This window comes from Vanellus vanellus (genome assembly GCF_965231255.1).
Source record: "Vanellus vanellus genome assembly, chromosome: 24".
NCBI classification, from domain to species: Eukaryota; Metazoa; Chordata; class Aves; order Charadriiformes; family Charadriidae; genus Vanellus; species Vanellus vanellus.
The window spans coordinates 419,965-435,866 of record NC_138929.1 but is presented as its reverse complement, the minus strand read 5'-3'; the positions used below and the strand labels follow the sequence as shown (position 1 = coordinate 435,866).

Sequence of the window (15,902 nt, the reverse complement as noted above, 5' to 3'; positions counted from 1 at the left end):
CTGGTTGACCAGCGTTGTGAAAAGGACAGAATCCCACCGATTTTGAAAGTGATGTAACTGTTGCGACAGCAGGTGCCTATTCAGCACGTCCCTGTAAGTGCCAGGGGCTGTTTATGCTATGCCTGGCATATGCTAGATGAAAGCACGCTTTGTGTAGAATAGTGTTTTATTATTTACGCAGTGCAACTCTGTGCAAGAACAGGCTGCAGGAAGTATTACAAATAGTTGATATCATCATAGCTAACAGTATTTTAAACAGTATCAAATGTTATTAAGTTCAGTGGCACAAAGAAGTACTGATAGGACTTGGAAATTATTTTATTTCAAACTGTAGTTACCCTTTAACGACCAAGCAGAGCTTCCACGAGTTCCTTCACGATATTCCCTGTTTGTAACATTTCACTTTTCTAACCAGTGTGTTAAGCTGAATCAAACTCACTGGTGTTTTGAAGTTTGACAGTAATTTATGTGCATATCTATAAACCCCAAAAGTACCAGTTTAGCATCTATTCAACAGCTGATTTTTTTTTTATTCTATTCAGCTGAATGATAGAACTTTACATATTGCTTTTGTATATACTACTTGTAATAATTGTATTTTAAATAAAGTGTCTTGTGGATTTTTGGTATTGTAAACGTTTTGTACTGGTTAATATTAAGAGACATCTTAATTTGACTTTCTCCAATGAAACGCAGACACTCTACAGCTGCCAGGACGAGTTCTTTACATGGTTACTTGTTATAGAATTGGGATGAGACCCAGGCAAGACCCCACTTCAGGTTAGTTAACATGAATTTTAGTGCTTTTGTCCATTGCTCCTCAGAGTTAAATTGTGTTTTAATAGAGTAAGAGCCACCACTGCCACCTGTATCTTCAATCTTTCCTTTCTCCACGTCCATCCTGTATCACACACAAAGTTTTATTAGTGCATTACTACTGCAAGCATTTAATCTCAATGTGACGTCAAGTACTAAAATTTAAATCTGACATTCGTATTATTCTGTGTAAGAATACTTTGTTTCTAAAGGAAATGTAGCAAGCCTCAGATCCTCACTGAGGAACTAGCTTTAAATTTCAATTAAACCAAGCGCAAATGCGGTAGTCCTGCACATTATAAAGAACACTGGATGATTCCAGAAGGACAGGACCGAAACAGCAAGCAGTGCTGTGGACTGGTCCAGAGGGCAGTTAGCAGCGCTGCGCAGGACAGCATATAAGGTCTTAATGTGACGTGTTATACAGCAACACTCACCTGTAGGGCAAACAAAACCGAGTTTCACCTTTTTCCACTTCCTCTTTAAATTGCTGCACACAGTCCAGGAAAGCCACCATTGCATGGTCAAACTTATTGTCCCAGAAGAACCTCAGGCCTCCAGAACAGTACAAGGGGAGCTCCTGGAAAAGAAATTTCGTTTCAGGCATCTCGAGCACTCCATTTTAGATATGGTCCCTGCAGCTCTTTAGTCTTGTGCAAAGCTTGAATTTGTCATAGGGCACTCAGAAATGTTTTTTGTGGCAAGTGCCTGCTGCATGCAGGCTTAGGTTCCTAATCACCAGCAATCATCCCAAATGGTGCTACCTTCCTCTGGCCAGCTGCGGTGCATAGTTCAAGAGTCCTGTCATTTTTAATGCTACGTGCTGATGGAACAAGCGGCTTGATATAGGATATTCAGTGAGATATTTTTATGTTGGAGAAGCTGGGGCAGCTAGCTCTCCTGTACCATGAATTCATCTGGAGCTGAGTTTGTCTTCTGCAGCCCCCAGCGCGACCTCTGTGGCATTCAAGGTCAGCGTCCTCCAATTTGTGCAGGATCTCTTACCTTTGATTTGTCCGTGAGGGACTCTAAATACGAGTGGTTGCCATATGGTACCAGACGGTATCTGAAAGGAGATACAATTCACTGGCAGATGAGTCTAACTGTCTTTATCCGGGTCATAAGTGAAATGTGTATTATATTGCATATACCTTTGAAACTTCAGGCCCATTTTGTTAGCCAGGGCATGTAGCAACAGCACAGTCTGGCCCCAGGCAGCATTGATCTCATTCCATTCTACAGGAACGCTGGGGAGACGGCCAAGTCTGAAGTTATTTATTGTGCCAAACTGACCACTGTGCCTGTGATAAGAGGAATTATAAATAAGCACACTGGGGCAGGAACAGCTTCCAGCATGCTAACCAAACAAGGGCCGCATACTAACAGGTACGGAGCGCACACTCCTAACCAAGCAAAAGGAGGGTTTGGGGGATCTAGTTAAAAAGTGTATATAAATACCAACCAGTTGTTCTCTTTTTATGACAGAGTTAATTTAAAAAAACAACCAAACAAAAAACCACCAACAAACAACCACAAAACCAAACACCCAACCCCCCTGAGCTACCTGCTCTGTAAAGCCTGACATTAGACCATTACCCTTGGCTAGCACAGTAGGTCCCCGTTCGTTAATGGGGTTACTGAAAGAGCCATTTCAGTCTACTCTGACATCTGCACAGCATTGCAAACCTCTCTCAGCGGACGCTGTTGGGAGCCGTGACCAGTTGCTTTGTTGTGGGGTAACTATGACTTGGCTAGCACCTTTCCTCTCAAATGCAGTATTACTTAACTGGTCCTGCGTTGCAGATTTGTAGCGACCTGAGGCAGTATTCAGTGTCTACATTACCAGATGTGAAAGGTTGCATTGAACACGTTGGTTTTCTTTAATTTATCCAATTGCATCTGGGCATAGCGCATCTGGTTGTCCACGCTTTTCAGCTCATCATCTAGCTCCAGTTGTTGCCTCTTGAATTCACAGTATTCTTTCTGATACCTTTTAATAAAAGCAAGACGAGAAATGCTAAGTGCAGGCTTTTACAGAAAAGTGATCGCTCACATGGTATATACTCGGGTTTTTTGGTCCGGCCAACTTCAGTTTGGCAACGAACGAGACACTTGCATTTGGACATTATTTACAGGTTTCTCCACGTTATAATCTCATTTATTTATTATTTAAAATCCCTGACATAAACTGCAGTTGTTGTTCACTCACTGAGCTTCTTCCTGCTCCAGCCGCTCTGCCTCTGCCCTCACTCTCTCGAAGTCTTCAGCAACAATCTTGCGGTTCTTCTCAACATCCTCTAGCTCCTGAATCAGTTGCTCTTCCTCCAGCGCAAGTTCTTTCAGTTCTGTTTGCAGTTTGTCCTTATCATCCTCATTCATTTGTTCCAGTATCTCCAGACATCTCCTAGAGGAGAGTGACAGGATTACCACCACAGGGATCCTGGAAGCGCCCACCAACCGTCCCTGGTTCCGTGACAGCCTGCACACGCGAGCAGAAGTGCAAACAGGGGCTCTGATCCCACGTGCACCTCTCGTTAATCCCAAGCTCTCCGTATCAATCCTGCGCCATGAGTCAGAAATGCACACAGGAGAACAGGGGAGTGAGATGGTGACTGAGGATTGCTGCTGCCTGTCAGTAGCCACCTCTCTGAAGCCCTCACCCGCATTGGAATGCTGCCACACAGGCACCGTGGGCAGGTGGTGTCGTTGTGATGGGCTCACAGACTCCAGCTGGCGAAGCTGTGTACCACAGGATTCTTAAAAGCATTCTCAAAAATAATTTTTTTGTCTTATTCAGACCAAGAAAACAAAGTGCTGCAGTCAGGGATGTCTCCTGCTGATCAGGGAAAGCCAGATCAAGGCTGTATTCTTGCCCTAGGCTTCATGCTTGAGCAACTTGGCCTCAGGTCACCTCCGCGTCACTCACTTGTAGTTCTGGCACTCGTTCTCTGTGATGTTCAGCTGCGTGTCTAGCTGGTCTAGCAGAGTGTCTGTGCATTCCTCACACAGAGGGTGATCCACATCTGTCTGCCCGGACATAATGTCAAAGAGGTCACCGGTGACCTGTAGGAAGAGCCCGCCGTTAGTTCCACTGAAGCCACAGGCAGCTGACGGCTGGTTTTCAACAGACAGGTGTGCACTTCTTCAATTGGCAAAGTATTTTTTCCAGGTTAAATCTTGATTTAAAATAAGCCAACTTTACTGAACTACTCACCAAAACACAGCAAGGCCAACGCTACGGGAAACAGCAGTCTGACCTTGCAGAGCATCTAAAAAAACTGATGCTCCCTTCAAAAGCATCTGAGTTTACCCGCTCACGTAAAACTTGCCTTCAGTCTCCGGCTGAGGTTTTCCATCGTGCCGCCATCTGACGCCTCTCCAATGAGTGTGAAACTGTTGGCACTTTCTGTTGACATCATTCTTGGAAGGAATTTTATTGAGAGTTGAGTGCTGAGGGCGGTGGGGAGCCAGGCCCAGTGCGAGAGGGGAACCAAGGTCCGGTTTGGGAGTCGGGGGAGGGGGAAGGGTGGGCAATCTGCGTTTCAGAACCGCACTGCCGGCACAGCCTTTTGCGTTAACCCGTAGCTAATGAGCAGTGTTTAAAATACTGTACATTTACATATATGCAAATGGAGGTGCCACCGCCTGCTGAGGAGCCCGAGGGCCGTGGGGATCCCCGGGGGAGGCTCGGGGGGGTCGCGCAAACACCGGCGGGAGCCCCAGGCAGAAGGGGCGCCCCGCGGGGGGGGGGGGGGGGAGGGCGGCAGGCGGGAGCCGTACCTGGCTGGCGGGATGAACCGCCTGGAGACGCCATCCTGCCGGTGCTCCGCGAAGGCCTCCTGTGGGGCAAGCAGACACCGTCATCGACGTGGGCCCGGGGGGACTGGGGGGGGAGGGGGGGGGGAAGTCCCGCCGCCGCGCCCGACCCCGCCGTACCTCCGTCAGGGCGCTCTCTTCCTCCTGCACGTCCCCGGGCCGGACAGGGGCGGCGGCCAGCAGCGGGGCTGCGGGAGAGGAGGCGTCACCCGGGGCCGGGCCCTCGCCTCGGCCTCGGCCCCGGCCCCCCGCCCGCGCCCCCCGTGTCCCCGGTACCGGTGAGCTCCTGGATGGTGAGGCGGTCGAGGATCTTGAAGGAGGTGTCAAGCTTCAGCGGCTGGCTGCAGCGCTGACACACGAAGCTGACCTGCGTGGTGCAGGCACCCGGCCGGGCCGCCTCCATGCCGCCGCTCAGCCCCACGCCCGCCCCGCCATCGCCGCGCGACGGACGTGACGCAGGCGGCGGGACACGGTCCTGGCAGGGGTATAGGGGAGAGCGGCGGCGGCGGCCATTTCCTCTCGCCCCGCCCCGCGCGGGCCGTGTTGAGCGGCCAGGACCCGGCGGCGCGTGCGCGCGGCGGGCCGGGAGACGCGAGTTGTGTGTCACGCGGGCGGCGGGCGCGCGCGGCATTGGCGGGCGCGCAGCGTGAGGTCAGTTCCGGTGGCGGCGACGCCGGTGGTGGGGCAGGCGGTAGCGCGGCCCCGCGCCAGAGCGAGACCCGGACCCGCCCGCCGCCGCCATGGCCTCGCTGCTCAAGGTGGACCCGGAGGTGAAGCTCAAGGTGCGCCCCCTCCCCCCCCCCCCCCCCCCCCGCGCCGCCGCCGCGGGTGGGCGGGCGCCGGGCCGGGCCTCGGGGCCGCCCCGCCGCTTCGTCCCGGCCGTTGCTCGTGCGGCCGCCGAGCGCGGCCCTTCCCTTCCCCCGCCCCTCCCCCCCGCCGCCCCCGCGGCTGACCGCCGCTGCACGGTGGCTCCGGCGGAGCGCCGGGAGGGCGGGGGCGGGGCCGTTCTGCGGGCGCCCCCGGGCCGTTCCCTGGTGGAGCGGGGCCGCGGGCCCAGGCACGGTGGCTCTTCCTCCCCGCCGCGGGCGGGAGCTGCTCGGTTGTCGGTTTCCCCGCCGTGACTCTGCACTTGCGGCCCGTGCTCTGGAGCCCCGGCGGGGCGGGCGGGGGGCCGCTCCTGGCGTCCTCGTCACCTGCCGGTCGCGGTCTGTCGGCTCCTCCGGCCCTCGGACGGTTCTGTCCAGACAGAGCGCTGCACCTGGAGGGATCGGGCTGACGCTGAGCTCCGCAGCCGCAGGAGCACCGCTTGGCTTGAGCTGAGCTCTGCTTTTTGAGAGAGACTCTGAACTGTTGCTTTGGTTTTCCTTCTGCAGGTTGACTCCTTCAGGGAGCGGATCACGAGCGAGGTGAGTGGCCCTCTGCCGCTGCCCAGAACGCAGTAGGGCAGGAGAGAGGCCATTCGGCTGTATCTTTCTGACAGACCTGGTTGTGATTTGAGCGTCTGCTGGAGGCTTAGCAGCGCTCAGAGCATCAGTGCCCAAGCGGAGTGAGGCTACACAGGCTCATGGCTCTCCTGGCAGCTTCTCACCTTGGCTCAGCGTCACGCTTGGGAGCCAGCATAACTTGTGCTCTCTTCTGTTTCCTGCCTTTGGACAGTTAGTTTCCCTGGTGTTCTTGCCTGCTAGCAGGATCCTCACAGTGTTGTTTCACATCGTCGTCTGTTCTTTCTCTCTCAGGCTGAAGACCTGGTGGCAAACTTTTTCCCAAAGAAGCTGCTAGAGCTCGATGGGTTCCTTAAGGTAAGGTATATTTTTTTTCTCTGTACCTTTTTTCATTTTCAAGCTAGGTGTTGAAAGTGATGTGGCAGGTCTCATCCTCTGTGTTTTCTTGTGTATTTCACCTTGTTACAAAAGCCTGAAGCAGTGGCTGGTTGCTTGTGTGCATTTGAGTGCTGTTAGCTCTAGAGGGGGTGCTTCCTTTTTCGGTTTTCTTTGTGTGATCACTACATTTATCTTTCTTACGTATTCAGCAATTTCAGGCTGTCCTTCACGATGCTGCGGTCTCACAGGGACTCTAGTGTTGCAGACAGCTGATAGCTTTGATCACAGTCTAGAGCTGGCACGCTGTTCTTGGGTGGAGGGAGGTCTCGTCACAGGCCTATTGTTAGACTTTTTTTTTTTTATTTCATCCTTATTTTATGGCTGGATAAGAGGGAGGTCTGAACCTTTTGTCTTCTCATTGTGTTTGGTGTGACAGAATTTGTTACTTCATAATTAAATAGTAAATCTGCTTTATTTTCCAGGAGCCTATCCTGAATATTCATGATCTCACTCAGATCCATTCGGACATGAACCTCCCAGTGCCTGACCCAATTCTTCTCACGAACAGCCACGATGGACTGGATGGGGTAAGGTTACTCTCTTGGCTTTGATCCCTGCTTCTGTTAATTAAAACTGCATGGCTTGCTCTGTGCTGGAGTAGGATATTCTTATTTAATAACAGTTTATGGCTCTCCCAAAGACTTTAGGAATTGGTCTCTCGAGCCTGGGAAGTCTGCTGGAGGTAACGCTGTGCTCTGCAGGCCTCCTTTGTTTTTAAAGAAGGATGCGTAGAAACCAGGAGCATAGCAGAGACTGAAGTTTTTCTTATTTCCTTTGCAACACTGTTATAGCTTAAGACTAGTTTGTGAGTAAAACATTTTGTATATTTTAGCCAAATATGAAAAAGAGGAAGCTGGAAGACCGTGAAGAGACCTTTCAGGGTAAGAGTCCCCAAGTCTCCTGTGTTGCTGCCTGCCCCCTGAACCATGCGCCATGCCTTAGGGGTATGAAATCACGTGAACCCCACTTGCCCTGTCCTGACAGCAGCTGCTGCTCCTGCAGGCCTGTCCCCACAACTTCTCAGAGCCTGACCTACGGACGTTCTGTTGTGCAGGAGTCAGGTTCCAGCTCTTAGAAGCACAATTAGGACTTCTCTGATAGTCATAAGTAGTACTTGCTTGAGTGTGGCCTTGACAGAGGCAGCTGATCTCCCTGTGGCTCTGTACTGAAAGCTCTCCTTGTCTGGAGGAAGATACCAGGCTTTGGATTAAGCTGAGGCAGAAACAGCTCATACACGTGCATCAGGAAAATCCTTTGTGCCCAGCCTCAGCAGCCTAGAGCTTCTTCAGCTCTTGTCTCCGCTCCGTGTTTTCTCTGTTCCTTCCTTTGTGGTAATTGCTGTTATCCCATGTCAAATTTCCCCTTCCCCACAGGTTAGCTATAGCCTGGCTCAGTGTCCACTACTAGCCTTTGTGGGAGATAAGACGCTCAGGTGGACCTTCAGTCTGATCCCGTGGTGCAGCTGTTCCTACACGTTGTGGATGCGAGGTGTTTTTCTCCTCTGCCGCTAGGTACCAAAGTGTTCATGATGCCCAATGGGATGCTGAAGAGCAACCAGCAGCTGGTGGACATCATTGAGAAAGTGAAACCAGAAATCAGGCTGCTTATTGAGAAGTGTAATACGGTGGGTATGAACTCTGGAGCAAGTGGAGACAGTAGGATGCTTTTGTTCCTGGAGAGGCAAAGCTGCTGTGAGTGGAAGGAGCGGCCCCTCTGTATTCTGTAGATGAGGAAAGGCAGGATTCGTATTACAGTGTCTAAAAGTGGCTGGGAGGTAGATGTAGGGAAATAATGCTTTCTGAGCCCTTGGGTTGCTCTGTAGTTCACCTCCTGAAGGAGAATGATGTCTGTTATGCAGTCTCCTTCCCTGAGGCTTTTCTTCACCCTCCTTTTGCACAGTCACAGACACCTGCTGAGAGCTTCTGTGGCACAGTCAGGAGAGCTTCCCATGGGAAGCTGTGTTTGTGCTGGCTTCTGTGGCGTCCCAGCCACATGGGAAATCACCTCCTCGGAAGTGTTGCATGAGCATGAAGGAACTGCAGGAGTTTATCACGAACTGTATGGCAAAGGCAGGGTGCTGGGGGGATTTTGGTAAAACTTTTGAGAGAGGTCTCTGTGGAGATATTGCCATTGATCAGTGCTGTGATCTTTCAACTGCAGGTGAAAATGTGGGTGCAGCTTCTCATCCCCAGGATAGAAGATGGAAACAACTTTGGTGTTTCTATTCAGGTAAGGCATCACTGGCTCTGTCCTGCTGTGGGAGACATCTCTGCTCCAGGGACATGGATCTCAGGTTCCTCTGAATCTTTCATTTGATGGTATCCAGCAGCTGCAGTCATGGGGTTGGTTTAGGTTTTAAAACCCAAACCTGAGCTTGACATGACACTGCTGAGACGTGTTGCTTTCGGAGTCCTGAAGGCCAGTTGCATGAAGCTAATGGCTTCCTTGTCTTCCCCGCAGGAGGAAACAGTTGCTGAGCTTCGAACTGTGGAGAGTGAGGCAGCGTCCTACCTGGACCAGATTTCTAGGTAGGCATGCAAGAACAGACCTCTTCTGTGGGATCCTCTTGGGAAAAGTAAAGTGCTTGGGGAAGGTCCTGGAGCTTTTCTAGGGCAGCTTGGGCCTGTAAAAAATCTTGATGCTATTTATCTGACCTCTAGTCTCTCCCTTTTCCTACCAGATATTATATCACAAGAGCAAAGTTGGTTTCCAAAATAGCTAAGTACCCTCATGTGGTAAGTAAACGGGGAAGTGGAGATTTACATGTTACACGCTGCTGCTTTTTTGGACTCTTTGGGCCACTTGCTCACTGTCCTTTTTGAGCTGAGGGTCCTGGGGGTAAAAGTGGGGGCTCATACAAGGATGTAGGACATCTGCGTTAGAGGAGAGCAAGTGAAGGGGGGATTCCTTTGTAAAAGGTAGGACCTTCACTTGGTGTATGGGAGGCACAGCTGAGCTCAGGCCACTCAGCCGTGTGTCTGCTCTCTGTAGGAGGACTACCGCCGCACAGTGACAGAGATCGATGAGAAGGAGTACATTAGTCTGCGCCTGATCATTTCAGAGCTGAGGAATCAATATGTAAGTAAAAAACCAGAACTCGCACTGTCTCCTTGCACAGCGGTGGAGAGAGCACTTTTGACCCTGCTGCTGCTCTCCCTTCTCCCTATGAGTACACCTAGTCCTGGCAAGAAGCCTGTCTCCTCCCCACTCTGCTTTGGCTCTAACGAGATGAGCTGACTGTTGCCTCCCTGCCATCTCCCTGAGATGCCAGTGTTTACAACTGAGCATTCATGGGAGTCTAGCACAAAATACTCCTTCCACCTCTGTGGGAACCTGTGATCCTAAACTCTTCATGTGGTACAAGCCATTCCTGGGATCTGTAAAGAAATCTTCTCTTTTTGGCATTACCTGCAGTGGCTTCTGTAAAGCCTGGCTGAAAGAAGCCCTTACCTTAACTAGGTGTGTGGTTGCATGCAGGGGTTGAGGGTGGTGCCAAGGTGAGCTGTGCTGCGGTTTTAACCAGTGCTCATTGTGAAAGCTGGATGACTTTGTCCTTGTCTGAGTCCTCTTCTCCCTTTTTGCAGGTTACTTTGCATGACATGATCCTTAAAAACATTGAGAAGATCAAGAGGCCTCGGAGCAGCAATGCTGAGACCCTCTATTAAGTGTCAACGTTTGAACTTGAGAACTGTTCAGTCAACTAAAGACCGTCATTGCCTTGGTTTGTTACGTGACTATCGAGATGGGAAACTGGCTGGAAATAGTATCGCATTCTTAGTTAAACTCTAAAGAAATTCTCGCCTAGTTTTGTGATTGGTTTTGTTCAGGTCTCAGGAGCTTTCCCTCCCTCTAGTAACTGGTAGTGAGAAGGTCGTGCTGCTTTGGGGTGCCCTAGAGGCTACTGCAGAGTGAGAGTACCAGCCAGTCAGGAACATTCCTTCACGCCTTTCTTCCTACCAGAGTAGGAATGACACTAGAGACCAAGCCCTCATCCTGTCCCATCTCTTGGCTGGAGGCTTCACTGGGGTCTCTGGGAATGGGGCAGACAGTCTTCAGCACTAGAGCAAGCCCGGGTGGTGGTGCAGCGGTGGAGAAGCTTGCGCTCTTCACTGCTGGCTGTAGCTGCCAGTGCTCTGCACTGACCCACTGCAAAGACAAGGCAACCTGCCCCTTCTGGGCTGGTGGCAGCAGCCACGCTCCAGTGCCGCTTAGTGGTCTGCACTCCTTTTCTGGCTCTCTTCTGACTCAGCAGAGCCTGCCCCATCTGTCTCTGTCTTGTCAGTTCTGGTTAGATCAGTGCAGAGCGCGAGGTGGTGCTTGAAACTAGGGCTGGTTGCTCTCCTGGCTGGTCATGAGCTCAGGTGGCTTCCGCTCTTGTTTGCGATTTGACTAGAACCACTTTCTTGGCTAAAACCAACTTAACTTCACATACATCCTAGTGCCCCTTCAGCATGAGGTGCTTTTGCCCAGGTTGAGAGAAGGGAGAGGCTGGAGGTCTGATGCTAAAGTCCTGATAGTCTGTGCACATGGTCAGACTGAGACCCGCTGTCTCCTGGCAGTGCTCCCCACTGCCTGGGCAGAGCCGGCCAGCTGCGACGCTGCCTGGGGGCGAGGACGGCCGATACCCACCCGGTACCATTGCAGACCTTACAGTGTTTCCCCTGCAAAGGGCACACTTGTGTGCCTGGTGACTAAGGCACCGGAACATTTCATGGTCCATTACAAACCCTTTTGGAAATGACTGGTTGTGTTGCGTCAGTTTTTGTGTGTGGCAAGTGGGCCCATAACGCTGCAGGATCCAAAATTTTCTTATTTATAGTATTTCTACTTAAGTCCCCTATTCAGGGAACATTAAATCATTTGTTTCAGGAACCTCGCTGTTTCCTGGGTCTCGCTGTTACACCCGTATATTCTTATTGTGCAGTAGCCTTAATAGTTGTGTTAACCTCATTGTAACAACAGTGACAAATGGAATGAACTTTATCCCCTCTTTTTTTTTTTTTTTTTTACTTTGTTTTTGTCTCTTCTGCTTCCACATCTAAGAGCCATGTTGTCTCTTGCTGGTTTCCCAGGGATTTGCCCAGAGTGTGGAGGGCCACTGGCCCTTGCTATCAACTCTTCTGTTGTTGTTTGTAGTAAGTCAACTCTTAGTCTTCCCGCTAATAAATATTCAGTAACAAACCAACTGCGTTCTAGCTGCTCTCTGGAAGCAGCACTTCCCCTTGTGTTTCTTTGTATTGATTCCTTTTAATTTGTTCGGCTCTCTTTGCCAGATGAAAGTATGTAAACTTTTACCATGTCAAGGAATTAAAATAAGGTACTTGGAATTCTTTTAAGGTAGCCCCTTGTCTGTGATACTGAGCTCTTAGGTTGCGCAGTGTCAATGTCTGTTCTGGTCCTGCCTTTCTCACATCCAGTTGCTCCTTCCCTGCATTCTCCTCATTCCTCTTCTTGACTGTGTTGTAAACTGCTATGTACTGCTTTGTAGATTGTTTCTACTCCTTTAGCACGCCTTACGTTAGGCCCACAGTCTTGGGTTTGATGCGACCTGTCCCTTCTCAACCCAGCGTGCGGGACTGTGGCCATCTCGGTTAAAACAGACGCAGGAGACTTGCGTGGTGTTTCTCGAAGAGCGCGGACTGCTCTGTGGCTGCTGCTGCACCTCTGCCAAGCAGCATCTGCTGCGCCGTCCTGGGGCAGGTGCCTGGATGCCGTACCTGGTGCGTGTTTGGTGGGTGGTCCGTTACCCTCTCGGCTGTTCTGCGCAGGCGGTACGGAAGGAGAGTCCGGCCGCCCCGCGGTGCCTCAGCCAGAGCGGGCTCTGCTCTCCCTGTTGTGCTGCTGCTTCCTCCGTCCCTGCTGCCCCACCGCCGGCGGTGCAGAGACCTCCCCCGTGGCGCTCCTGTCCCCCCGCGGGGCCGGGGCTTGGCCGCCCTGCCCGGACGGTCGCCGCTAGGGGGGGCCCGTGCCCGCCACCGGCAGCCGCGGACCGGGGCTCCGGCCCGGCACCTCCGGCTCGGCATCCTCAGCCGCCGGCGGACAGCCGCTCCCCGCCGCCCGCCCCGCTGCGAGTCCGGCCGGTGCCCGAGACTCCGGCGGGGAAGGCGGGGTCCGAGCGGCTGGAGGCAGAGCTCCGGGGGAGAACGCGCTGGTGGGATTCGGTGTGGTGCAGCACGGGGGGTCTCTCAGAAGAAACTGAACCCCGGGAGGTCTGCGCCAGCAGTGCTGGGGAAGGACGGAGCACCCGGCACGGTGGTGTTGGCGGGGAGCGTGGTTCCCCCACGGGAGCAGAGGAGGGTTTGCTGTCTGTGATCTTCGCCCCTCAGTCTCCGTGCAGTGTTTTCTGCTTTGCTCTCCAGGAGAAGCGGCGGTGTGCTGTCACAGGTTCTTGAGACATCCCAGCTTGTATGCAGTGACTGTTAAAACTTTGAGAGGAGAATAAAGGCACAGCAGTTGTGTGCAGATGCAAACGCTGCCAGAAGTGCAGCCAGCATGGGTAAGGGTCGGGCAGTTTCCACCCTTCTACTTTACATAAGCTGAGCCCCTGAGATGAGAGAATGGGAGTGGTGGTTCCCGAAGGCAGAGGACTGGCTGGGGGTGCGCTTAAGCCTTGCCCGTGTCGGGAGTGTTGGCAGGGGTTTCTGTGCCGTACTCTACCAAGCTGTCTGGCAGTCACTGACTCAGGCTCCCTGAGCCAAAGCTGTCTGTCTCTGGTTTTGGTTACTATAAATTTCAGAGGCTATTTTTTGCCACCTCTACCTTTCTGTGCGAGCAAAAACCAGCAAACTCCTCTCTTCCTTGCTTTGTATGGGAGACGCGGGCAATTTAACAAATATAAGATGTTCCAATGGGCACTATCTAAAAGCAACCATGTAGCCAAAATAAACGTTGGTAGGATGTGAATTCTCCATATTAGGTGCGGGACAGAGTGATGAGCTAATCAGACTGGAGAGCTGAGATGTGGGAAGAGGTATGTGCACCAAACAGGTCATAAACAAGTTGTGCTGCTCTTAGTGAGACATGTAATTTTTTTAAATTCTAGGTTAGCTTTAAGCTGCTTCAGGCTTCTTTTGTAGGAGGTGCACAAGCAATTCAGTGATATGTGTGGCCCTTAAAGATCCTGATCGCTTTTCATCAGTAAGGTATTGACACAGGTTTCCTGGCTCTGCGGGCTCAGTTAATTACTCTGCTTCCTGAAACTTCTACTGCAAGATGGAGATGGATTTAGTGCTGTTCTGTTTATTCTGAAACGGAGCTCCCAGAAAGCACAGGCTGATTCTTGTGCTGCTTGTAGTAGGCTTTAAAAGTCCTCAGCTTGAAAAGTACAGCAGAAATGGACAGTATTAAGTAAGGTGGTATTTGACATGGCATCCATGGGACACATCCTGTAGCAGAGCAGAGGCAGCGCAGAAAGTTTCGTTTGTAACGTGTATCCTGCAGGGCTGGGGTGTGTGCTGTGGGTTGGTTTGTTGTGAGGATGTCATTACAGGTTAGGGTTTCTCTTTTTTCCCCAAACACCCGACATGCACAGAGCTGAGTGCTCCCACCCTTTATTTTCATGCATTTCCCAGGCAAGCTGCAGGCTTGAGTTGTGATTTGTGGGGCAGTAAGGCCTGTGGAGTTTGTCCAGTTCTCTTAAACTACTGCTGTGCTGCTTAGAAAATGACCATCTGTAATTGCAGCCTATGCCTTGACTTTTAGGGACTTGGGATGCAAAACCAAGAGGCAAAGTCAATGCTCTGCTGGTTTTGTACTTTTTAAAAAGAAATATCAATGTGAGCATAGTGCGTGCAGTGGTCTCAGCTCAGTTGTTCAGGTGCATGTTGGATTCCTGGGAGGCAGGAGGTACGTCCTGGCTCTCCTCTAAACCTTAACTGGGGCAGCAGCGCTTTCTCTCTGCACTCTGCATGAAGTGGATATCATGTTTTAGGCTTACACCAAAAGTGAATTTTTCTTTCAAGCCTAACCTCAAGTAATCCTCGAAGCCTTGTTGACTCCATGGATTGAAAGACTGACTTGGAAGTCAGCCCTTCTTTGCTTAGTTTGGGGCTACTCGGAGGCATCTGATTCTGCCGCTGGTGGCCAGTTGAAGGTTGATGAGAGCAGGGCACCTCTGAAACCTGTAGCTGTGGCATCCCATGTAGCCCAGACCCTCTTCTCATCTCTCCTGTCTCTCCCCATTGCTTGTGTCTGTGCCACAGAGTGAACCTCTCTTTTTGGCTCAGCGGCCACGCGAATTGACTGCTGTGGCTCTGCTGGCCTGGCGGCCAGTGTGGCAGAGATGATGCGTACTGGCATGGGGTGGACGTGGCTGTCCCCAGCTGGCACAGCTGCAGCCTGGGCTAAAGAAGGCTGAGGCTGCCAGTGGTGGTGAGGAAAATGGAGTGTGTCCTATGGCAACGTGGCCTTCTGCCTGCCAATGTGGTGTCTGGTGAGCACAGCCGGAGGACCGCCGCGGGGCTGAGTGCAGGGCAAGATCCGCTGCAGAGGAAGAACTGGAGGTAGTGCTGAGGGTGGGGGGGCTGTCTCCCACGGGGAAACTCTGACGGGAGGAGGAAGAGAAGGCCAGGGTGAGGTGAGGTGAGGCTGGCAGCAGGAGTGGAAATGTTGGGTTGAATCTCCAGCCCTGGTTCTCTTGGATGCCTTGTGCTTCTCAGCACCAGCTCAGGGACAGGCAGGGATCGTAGCTGAAGCAGTGCATCTTGTCTATCCCAAGCATCTGCCGCGTGGCAGGCTGGAGTACCAAGTCCTGTTGTCTGGCCACCTTGTTCTGCCAATGCCTTTCAACGGTGCTGTGGGACCAGCAGAGACACCTTTGGTGGAGATGGTGGAGGGCAGTCGTCACACCTTTTGGTAGAAGCCCTGGAGGTGGCTGCTCAGACTGGGCAACCATAGCCTGGCAGCAGAGTGGCAGCGGGCACTGCCACTGGCTATCTGCGCGGGTGTGGCAGGTTGGGGGTGGTTTTGTCCTTGAGGGAACTTCTCAGAGGCTGCACTTCAGTTTGTCTTTGAATTGGAGGCAGAGACAAAAGCTGTGTGATCTTGTTTCAGTGGAATGCTGGGGGATTAATTAGTTCATAGCTGTTCGGAGGTGCAAACCGAGAGCTGGTTGTTCACAGTGCATTGGGGCCTGAATCTCATCCTGAACTCCATCTTTCCATACCTGCCAAAGTTTTTCTACTACTACACAGATGGATGTGTTTTCAGCAAAGGCTTCCATGTGGAAGATTTTAAAAAATAAAATAAAAAGTAACTCCAATCTTGGAATCATGCTGCCAGGGAGAATGTTTACAAGGAAGCAGCCTGATAAACAAGGTAAATCTGGTGAGTTGCAAAGAGGTGAAATTCTACAGTGTGGCAACAATTCTCAGCTTGTCAGAGGTTCGCACT

General features: G+C 51.7%; 2 protein-coding genes across 2 annotated transcripts; one reads left to right on the top strand and one right to left on the bottom strand.

Moving 5' to 3' along the window:
- Nucleotides 1-144: 144 nt before the first annotated feature.
- Nucleotides 145-5,091, bottom strand: BECN1 (beclin 1). The gene is made up of 11 exons (XM_082494785.1): nucleotides 4,909-5,091; nucleotides 4,753-4,820; nucleotides 4,597-4,655; nucleotides 4,146-4,236; nucleotides 3,743-3,879; nucleotides 3,026-3,220; nucleotides 2,660-2,806; nucleotides 1,968-2,117; nucleotides 1,822-1,882; nucleotides 1,254-1,396; nucleotides 145-901 (listed from the first exon to the last, which is right to left on the bottom strand). The coding sequence occupies exons 1-11, from the start codon at nucleotides 5,033-5,035 to the stop codon at nucleotides 733-735; spliced, it is 1,347 nt and encodes a 448-aa protein (XP_082350911.1). The 5' UTR covers nucleotides 5,036-5,091; the 3' UTR covers nucleotides 145-732.
- Nucleotides 5,092-5,297: 206 nt separating this feature from the next.
- On the top strand, nucleotides 5,298-11,844 carry PSME3 (proteasome activator subunit 3). The gene is made up of 11 exons (XM_082495147.1): nucleotides 5,298-5,414; nucleotides 6,006-6,038; nucleotides 6,369-6,431; nucleotides 6,935-7,039; nucleotides 7,345-7,393; nucleotides 8,024-8,136; nucleotides 8,673-8,741; nucleotides 8,973-9,040; nucleotides 9,193-9,247; nucleotides 9,504-9,590; nucleotides 10,097-11,844. The coding sequence occupies exons 1-11, from the start codon at nucleotides 5,373-5,375 to the stop codon at nucleotides 10,175-10,177; spliced, it is 765 nt and encodes a 254-aa protein (XP_082351273.1). The 5' UTR covers nucleotides 5,298-5,372; the 3' UTR covers nucleotides 10,178-11,844.
- Nucleotides 11,845-15,902: the final 4,058 nt, after the last annotated feature.

What these genes read in the sequence shown, in the direction of transcription:
- BECN1 (XM_082494785.1), bottom strand. Translation starts at nt 5,035, where the DNA reads ATGGAGGCGGCCCGGCCGGGTGCCTGCACCACGCAGGTCAGCTTCGTG. An exon ending in CGGTTCATCCCGCCAGCCAG is followed by an intron (nt 4,237 to 4,596) that starts GTACGGCTCCCG and finishes ATTCCTTCCAAG; the next exon opens with AATGATGTCAACAGAAAGTG. An exon ending in ACCTCAGCCGGAGACTGAAG is followed by an intron (nt 3,880 to 4,145) that starts GCAAGTTTTACG and finishes CTCTTCCTACAG; the next exon opens with GTCACCGGTGACCTCTTTGA.
- PSME3 (XM_082495147.1), top strand. Translation starts at nt 5,373, where the DNA reads ATGGCCTCGCTGCTCAAGGTGGACCCGGAGGTGAAGCTCAAG. An exon ending in GGGAGCGGATCACGAGCGAG is followed by an intron (nt 6,039 to 6,368) that starts GTGAGTGGCCCT and finishes TTTCTCTCTCAG; the next exon opens with GCTGAAGACCTGGTGGCAAA. An exon ending in TACCTGGACCAGATTTCTAG is followed by an intron (nt 9,041 to 9,192) that starts GTAGGCATGCAA and finishes TTTTCCTACCAG; the next exon opens with ATATTATATCACAAGAGCAA.